Source organism: Primulina eburnea, unplaced genomic scaffold, assembly GCF_022965805.1.
Source record: "Primulina eburnea isolate SZY01 unplaced genomic scaffold, ASM2296580v1 ctg808_ERROPOS3000000+, whole genome shotgun sequence".
NCBI lineage: Eukaryota > Viridiplantae > Streptophyta > Magnoliopsida > Lamiales > Gesneriaceae > Primulina > Primulina eburnea.
Genome location: NW_027331578.1, coordinates 62,247 through 70,821, shown reverse-complemented (window position 1 = coordinate 70,821; position 8,575 = coordinate 62,247). Strand labels below are relative to the sequence as shown.

At 35.3% G+C, this 8,575-nt stretch overlaps 2 protein-coding genes across 3 annotated transcripts; one reads left to right on the top strand and one right to left on the bottom strand.

Moving 5' to 3' along the window:
- LOC140822356 (interactor of constitutive active ROPs 4-like) lies at positions 1-2,347 on the top strand. 2 transcript variants are annotated; one of them, XM_073183109.1, is made up of 4 exons: positions 1-174; positions 495-707; positions 923-996; positions 1,076-2,347. In XM_073183109.1, exons 3-4 carry the CDS (start codon positions 980-982, stop codon positions 2,181-2,183), a joined length of 1,125 nt encoding a protein of 374 aa, XP_073039210.1. In that variant the 5' UTR covers positions 1-174; positions 495-707; positions 923-979; the 3' UTR covers positions 2,184-2,347. The 2 variants fall into 2 exon arrangements, with proteins under 2 accessions (XP_073039210.1, XP_073039208.1); XM_073183107.1 differs by lacking the exon at positions 495-707 and having other exon boundaries at positions 5-174.
- A 1,534-nt stretch (positions 2,348-3,881) lies between these two features.
- Positions 3,882-5,897, bottom strand: LOC140822349 (gibberellin 2-beta-dioxygenase 1-like). The gene is made up of 3 exons (XM_073183099.1): positions 5,303-5,897; positions 4,843-5,194; positions 3,882-4,303 (listed from the first exon to the last, which is right to left on the bottom strand). The coding sequence occupies exons 1-3, from the start codon at positions 5,695-5,697 to the stop codon at positions 4,052-4,054; spliced, it is 999 nt and encodes a 332-aa protein (XP_073039200.1). The 5' UTR covers positions 5,698-5,897; the 3' UTR covers positions 3,882-4,051.
- Between the last annotated feature and the right edge of the window lie 2,678 nt (positions 5,898-8,575).

Here is an 8,575-nt window from a genome sequence, read left to right as displayed (position 1 = left end):
GCTTGTCTGGGGTCCTGTGTAGAGCTATCTCATTTATACTTGCAGATATGCATTAATAAATGCCATTCAACGGCTACAACCCCCCACTCTTCATTCATTTAGCTGTTTCTTTTCTTTGATCTTGTTCTGCCACTCATTTTTGCAGAGAAGAAGGGGAAACTATACTGACTCAAGGTGAGTAAGAAGTGTGATCGAGTCATTTCTTTGATTGTGAGCTCTATATTTTTTTCCCTTTATATTCTGTCTTCATTGTGTCAGGTTTTTTTTGTTAATTAGCTTTGATCTGGCTCTTCCAATGGGGTTTCTTTGTTTGCAAATGTTTAATTTAAAGGGTTTTTCTTTTTTGATAGCGTTAACCTCAAGATTCTTGAAATCTCATGAAAGATTTCAAATTTGAATCTTTATTTGCCGAGTATTTGTTCTGTAACTTCAGATCTCATTGGCATCCACTTGATCATCGTGTTTTCATACAATCAAATTGAATCGCGTACTAGGTACGAAGGCAAAAGTCTGCACATCTTTTTATTGCATTAAAAGTTGCGAGAAGTGGACTGCAAAGTTACTTTCTTTTGTGGAGAAAAAAGCATGCGTCAAACCTTTGGACGTTTCTTTTTGTTGCACTCCAAGGAATAGAAAATAACATGAGAAATGTCTGAGCAATCAACTTGGTTTTTCTGCTTCTCTTTGTTTGAATCTTAATTCAAAAGGTATAATGAAGCTACACGTCTTGATTGTATGCTACAGTTTTTGATTTTAGGTATAATATGATACTTCACCAACACTAGTAATGATCTCTCACGAAAAATATTTCGGGCGGTCATTTTTTTTTTTTTTTGAGATTTAGTGTTAGCAGTAATTTTTATTGAAATGTTTGCCATCTCTTGTTGAAATCCTTTCTCATATTATATTTCCAATTATGCAGATCAAACATTAAGTTCTGCTTCTGTTAAAAATCATCCGCCTTTGAACTTGATCAAAAATGCCAAGAACAACAAGGTAGTTCTCATAACCAGGAATTTCCTTATTGCTCAATTTGTTGTCATTACATTGACTTGATCTAGATTCATGAGAACAGGTTAACAGAAGTGCCTCAAAAGCAAACTCCCCGAGGTCCCCCTCATCTCAGGACATCGAGCTCTGCTTCTGATCTACTACACCAGCGTGTTAGAACTGAAAGGAGCCCGAAAATTGCAGAGGGTCGTTCTCCTCGTGGTGCCCAGTCTGATCCGGTGAATAAAAAGAAGCTTGGGACGCGTATTGCTGATTTAGAATCTCAACTTGGACAAGCACAAGATGAGCTCAAAAGTCTTAAAGACCAATTAGTGTCAGTTCAAACTACCAAAAAAGTGGCTCAAGAACAGCTTGACAAGAAAGCAAAGAAACAACAAAACGGCCCAGAGTCGATCCAAATCCAAGAGAAGCACTCGGCTTCAATGAAAACCGAAGAAATGAACATGAAAAACAGCAGCGTCGCAGAGTTTGGATCGTCTGATGAAGTAGAGAACGAAACTGATGTTTTTGAAGTTCCTATGGAAACTAAGACACAAGTCGTATCTAAATCCGATGATTTGTCGTCTGAAATGCCGGTGGTAACAGAGCCAGAGAATTCCACTTTCAATGAGTTGGGATCAATGAATGATGAGATAAACTTGTTGAAAACCAAGCTAGATGAAAAAGACAAAGAAGTGGATGTTTTTCGTCAAGAAAATCAGAGTTTAAAGAACGAGCTTAACGAGAAATCACTTAAGATGTCATCAGATCAATCTCAGATTGAGGAGCTGATTATGAAGTTAAATGAAGTGGATCAAGAACTTGAAAATACTAAAAACAATGCATTCCAGATCAACGAGAAGCTAATAGCTACAGAAAAGGCAAAGGAAGAGTTAGAAAATGAGATGAAGAGGCTTCGGGTGCAAACCGAGCAATGGAGAAAAGCAGCTGATGCAGCAGCCTCAGTTCTAGCAGGGGGGGTAGAGATGAATGGAAGAAGGATATCTGAGAGGTGTGGATCCATGGATAATCATTATAGAGGAACATATGAACCGGTTGGTGTGTATCCTGGTTACGTTGATTCCCCTCGTCCAATGGACGATGAAAGTGATGATGCTTTTGAAGGCGGAAAAAGAAAGGGTTCAGGTATTAGAATGTTTGGGGACCTGTGGAAAAAGAAGAGTCAGAAGTAGAACCTTAAATTTTCTTTTGTTGGTGATGTGTTCATGCGTTATTATGTTCAGGCTTAGAGAATATGGTTACTTGCCATATTATTTGCCATCAGTATTTGTACTATGATTACTCCGACGCTCTTGTGATTGATTATTATCAATAAAAGACGGAGTTCTAAACTAAAGATTATGAAGTAGGGCGAGCTTGTGTGCCTTAAACAAATTATCATAGCTTGTATGAGTACTCATTATGCTTGTTTGTGTTCATATTCAGTCTGCTGACAATCTTGTAAGGTATGGTTCTGGACAATAAATCATGTGGTATTATATTTACGGACATATGTTGTTTGAGGGGAAACTTTCATCGCTTAATCGTGGGAGCATGTAGACGAAATGACCCTAATTTTACGTCAATCAAAAGAGACGACAAGGAGATTTATGAAAATTTTTGAAATTTAAAAGCAATATATGGAAAAATACATTTTCCATTAATGTGCAATGCACATGTGATATTGGAGTCTATTAAACTCCTTACTATCCTAGGAAACTTGTTCTTCCTAGCTATGTCCTTTAAAGGAGCCAATATTCATGAGCTCTGGAGTTGATCCCTTCTAAAGACCAAATAAATTCCACTGTCAAGATTCATTCCAACAGCTTCCCATATCTCAATCAACTTTGAATTTCTTTAATTCGCCACCATTTTGTTGTTCAGTTGGCAAACCAATCTGCAATCCAAAGATCACTTTACAGTCAGCAGAAGTCAGTTTGTTGACATTATTCCCTGCTCAGAAGCATACAACAGGCTTGGTAACATAGCGAAGATCGATGCTTCCTTATTTCTTGTTGAAATAAGGAAGCATCAAATCTCTGTGTTCAGCTGGGAAGCGTATATAATTGTTATGTTCAAACGACAAAATACAGCACAAAAATGTAAATCAGCAATTATACACCAGTCGTTTGAAAATAACCAAAAAAAAAATTATATTTAGCTTTTTGAAACACAGTTAACAATTTTTTTTACCCGGTGACTTGAAAACCATAGATGTGAAGGAATCTTCCAAGATTCATTGAATAGACGGGCATAGATTTCAGGGCTGGAATTTGGATCGTCAAGTAATTTCATTTCGACCTTTGAAGGGAGTAATTGTGTGTGTGCATATATAATTAGTTAAATTCACATGCAAATACAAGTCCAATTATTGAAAATAACTTTGGAATGATTTTTTTATTTTTCAAAAAAGGGTAGTCTTGACCCAAAAAAAAACCCCTTTTTCTTTGAATTTGGTCTTAGTTTTACTATTTGACTATAACTAGAACATCTTCATTGGTTACTATTGCTGGTCTATTTTCATTGATCGATGTAGATGTAAAACCTTGCCAACCAATAGGAAATTTTGTGCTCCAAGAAACTAGTAGGAGTTGAAGATAATTGATTAAGGGCTGCCAAGAATTTGACTATAATATCACTTTCTTGATATTTAAATAAAAACCCATAAAAATGATCAAGTGATGTAATGAACATGCCAGAGAACATCTAACCCAATTCAGGTCTTTGACAAATCACGATTCTCGAGAAGTGCTTGCCTAAGTTTGACGTATTCGGAATTAGTGATAACAACTCCATCGCCAATGACCAAATTACTTGAAATATGATAGATATTTATTATAAAATAAAGTAAAAAAAAATAAATAGGGGTAAATTATGTATACACAAACAAGTTGATTGATGAATACTTGAATTTATGAACAAACAAGTTACATGATGTGTGGAGGAAAGAGGAAAGACAGGCAAGCAAGCAAGCAAGCAAGCAAAAGAAAACACAAACTTTGCCATCTATGGAAAATTTTGAATCAGACTGTACCAAATCCCTAAATGTGCCAAGCAAGCATCATGAGGCTACATTAATTTTCTCGAAGAGGCCCAATCTATTATCAGCCAATCTTGACTTGTAAGCAGATTTTTTGTACTCAAACCATGTAAATTCCTTGTACAAACTGTCTTCTCCTTTCATTAGTGAAGGCAATGGGGCTATCTTCTCACTTAATGGTGGGCCTCCGAAGTATATCATTGAAAGTCTTGATTTTGAGCTATTGGCCACAACTCTATGCCTTACGCTCTTGAACCTCCCATTAGTCATAACCTGCCCAGATACACAGAAGATATTTCATTATAAACTTTCCTTTGATTGATGTGATTGATTGATGTGAAATGAGACATAATTTTATCTCAAAAGAGTAACTTGTGTCACAAAAAACTGAGGCTATTTTCCTAAAAAAATAATACATGTTCGGATAAATTAAATTAACTATCAGTTTTTAACCAATAATCATTCTTCCCATTTTAAGATATTCTAATTCCACCTTAATTTTATTGCCCCTTCATTTTCATGTTTCTAGAACTATAGATAGTGACTTGAAAAACATAGATGTAAAGGAATCTTCCAAGATTCATTCGATGACAGGTACAAGCAAGAAACGTGGGCATGACACAAGAATGATGTCATAGACACGAGGGGTCAATACCATTTTCGGCACATTTTTTTATCTATACCTTACCGACCTCTCTTTCAATAATCATCATATCACACGCGTTATGCATATATATGGAAATTAATAATAAATTTATTTATTTGATATGATTTCCTATGAGTGTATGCATGTGTGCAAGGGGTGGTGGTACCTGCAATGAATCACCAACATTAATGAAGAAAGAGTTGTGATCGGGCGGGATGGAAATCCAATTCCCATCTTTCAAACAGATTTGAAGGCCACTGGTGTTATTGGATCTAAGAACAGATATGACTTGCGGGTCGGTGTGTTCTCCAAATCCAATCAAATTCCCGGCGCCATTGGATTCTCCCAAATCTGGGCATGGAGGGTAGTGATTCACTCGGAAAACAGAGTCACTCTGTTCGTCCATCAGAAGTTTACTGAACACGTTTCTTGGTTGGATCTTCAGTCCATCTGCTAGCATTTCAAGAATCTCAAACGCCATTTTCTTCACTGCCGATACATAATCTTTCAGAACTCGACTGCAAAAGATTACAGAGAAAGTCAGAAACGGGGGGAAAACAGAGCTAAAATAAGAAAAATAAACCTTCACTTTCTCAGTTTCTTGACTGGATTTGTAAAACACTGACCTGAAATTTTCTGCTGCTTCACCGAAAAGGGATGCAAATTTATGGAAATCGGCTTCGGTATTTGAATTCAAAAGTATGTACTCAAGCCAACCGACATCTCCATTATGGCCAATCTTTTTATGGCCATAGCCGAAAGGGTTAGGGGGGCCAGCTTTCTGCTTATCAGACGGAGGCAAAGAAAAGAATTTAAGAGCTTCCGATTCCAAATCTCTCATGTATTCAAAAGGGACACCATGATTGATTACTTTGAAGAATCCGAACTCTTCGCAGGCCTTAACTAGATGCGTTTTCGAGTCGGGCTTGGAGAGGTCTACCAGTGGCACACCAGGGAAAAATGCGGAGCAGTTATTGGCTATAGACAACTGTTCGATAGAGGGTTTTGAGAGAACCACCATTGATTTTAATGGGAACTGAAAATGAGGAAATGGAGACGCAGAATTATGGAGATTTATGGAAGATTAGGACAGCTGAGTTAAGGTTTACGACCATGTAGTAATGGGATGGAGTGTCGCTTGGCTATTTATAGAGGGTTTTGGAGAGAAACGATAATGGGAAAGGTAAGATTTTGGGAACACAAAAGTCGCACTTGGAATTATGAACCAGTAGAATTTTGTGAAAGGGAAATTCTTTTTGAATATTGAATTCAATCATACGTGATTAATAAAATAATTTGACGGTGACATGAATAATTATGTTCCATGTACGAAAGCGATATTCACACAAAATTATCGTTCTTTTCGTGTTAGAAGTTCTAATTCTTGCTGAAAATGACGTAATATCGTAATCAAAATCAACAATTCCCAAATGCCCACGCGCAATTTTTATATATACACTATGAATGAGTCTCATTTGAGACTGTCTCATGGATATTAATCTGTAAGACGAGTCAATCTTATCGATATTCACAATAAAAAATAATATTATTAGCATAAAAAATAATAATTTTTCATAGATGATTCAAATAAGAGATCCGTCTCACAAATACGATCCGTGAAACCGTCTCTCACACAAGTTTTTTCCATATACTATTTATAAAAAAAAATTGCCATACAAAAAAAAAAACACCGAAATTTTGTTTTCGAATTGCCCTTGTATCAACAATTTTTTTCTAAAATTGTAATTGCAAATAATTTTCAATATATTTCTAAAATTGTAATATGACGTCTCACTAGGTAATTTATTAAGCTTGTCGCGATCACTTTTTCTTCTCCTCGATTTCTTGTCGAATATCTAATGAATTCACGAATATTTTTATGCATTTTTACGTATTAATTTATGGCTTTTACGTGTTGAAGTCTAAAATTACTGTAAATTCATGACGTATTTATGTTTATAGTTATTTGACTTTTTTCGCACATGTTGGCATATTAATTATGTTGGTAATGTTAATTAGTAGTTCGGATGATTGAAACTTTAAATTCCATTAGAATTTTATTCTCAAAATCTGGTTCAAATTTAATTTTAGAAAATCATGATTGAAAAGGTGATTCAGGTTGAAAAGATTATATATTTAAAAAACATAAAACATAAACTAAAAGTTTCATTAATGAAAGTTAGAAAAGGCAATAAATAGTCAATTTGATGCTCGGCTGGTCCAGGCTATAGGGGTGTCAATTCGGGTAGATTGGATGAATTGAGTCGGTTTAAACAATATTACTATTCAAAAATTGCTTAACCGAAACTCAACCCGAACACGAGTCAACTCGAAAACTCTCAATCTGATTCTGAATTCGAAGCCTGTCAATACTCAATCTGGCAATGACAATATCAATATATCACTCAATCCAATACTGGATATAATCAGAATTCAATCTAACTCTATTTCAACGGCATAACTGCACAATCTCAATATACCCAGCAATACAAATCAACAGGCTCGCGCATATGCGCGCACCATCGCAGTGCATATGCGCGAGGTTCTTTTGACTTGGCATAATTTCCTGCACATGTGCGGGGTCCTCTGCCCATCTCGCGCATATGCGCACCTGCGCGAGGGGTTCTGTCCTCGCACATATCTCGTGTCTTTTCTCGTCTTTCCCGATCTGATCTTTTCCGTCTATAATCACATCAATTATCAATAAATTATTTCAAATTACAATAGCAACATTCTCGGGTATTACACAGTATCTGGTCCAAGGTTCAGACGGCTAATCATTTGACTCGTGTAAATTACATATTTGTGAAGTCAATATATATATTAACTAAATGCTTTTACCATGTGAAAATGAGTTAAATTTGGATTGCATCGCTGTTGGCCCCATAACTGGAAAATTTTAAAATTTGAGATATGCCAATATTTAACGTTTAATTAAAGCACATTCCTTCATATGGTATACTATTGTTTTTTTGAGTTCTGATCTATTTTGTATTCAATCTTTGACTTTTGTACAATAACTTTAATTATTTTTTATCATATTTTTTATAATGCTGATGTGAAAATTGGAAACGCTGACGTAATATTATAAATTGTTGATAAGTAATTGGAAAAAATCAACAAAAAATTAAAATTTAATGTAAAATGACTAAAATAATTGAAAAAAATTCCTATTATTTTCTGTGCCTTTCGTCGTTAACAACATTACATCATCACCCAGTGCTGATGATGTCCAATCTATGAGTATGACTGAGTTCTAATTAAAATAATAATTCATATCTCTCTAGTGAAAATTTATGACGTCGCTATGGATTTGCAATTAGGTTTCTATTTCTATAAATGGAAAACAGAGGAACAAAAATAACTAGCAATGTCGGCCGCCGATAAACCAAACAATTAATGTATCTCGATTTTGCATGTTCAAAATATTGTTCCTACTTAACAAATCATATCGTATTGTATAATTTTCTTTCACAGAAGAAATACATGAAAAATCCTATACTTTTCTAATTAGGAATGATTAGAATAGTTGTAAGAGTATCAAAAATATGATTTGATTGTAAATATATAATGTTCGAGTAACTACACGAATTTTTTTTTTGAGCCCAAAATCAATTGACTTTCATTAGCTTAAAACAAGTTCATTACAATCATGAATTAAAGCATCATAAATAAAACTAGGAGCATCATAAAGGACACAAGGACTAGCGTGAGAAATGGCCGCTCGAGCAAGGTTGTGGGCAACCATATTCGCTTGTCGTCTTCTAAATTGAACTCTGTAATAACGCTCTCTGGACAAAAGAGAACGGCATTCTCCAATAATTGTTCCAAACTCACTACGATCCACCGCATTTGCATGAACCGTCTCCACCACGGTTTTCGAATCTGTTTCGAATATA

What these genes read in the sequence shown, in the direction of transcription:
- LOC140822349 (XM_073183099.1), bottom strand. Translation starts at nt 5,697, where the DNA reads ATGGTGGTTCTCTCAAAACCCTCTATCGAACAGTTGTCTATAGCCAAT. An exon ending in GAAGCAGCAGAAAATTTCAG is followed by an intron (nt 5,195 to 5,302) that starts GTCAGTGTTTTA and finishes AATCTTTTGCAG; the next exon opens with TCGAGTTCTGAAAGATTATG. An exon ending in ATGTTGGTGATTCATTGCAG is followed by an intron (nt 4,304 to 4,842) that starts GTACCACCACCC and finishes GTATCTGGGCAG; the next exon opens with GTTATGACTAATGGGAGGTT.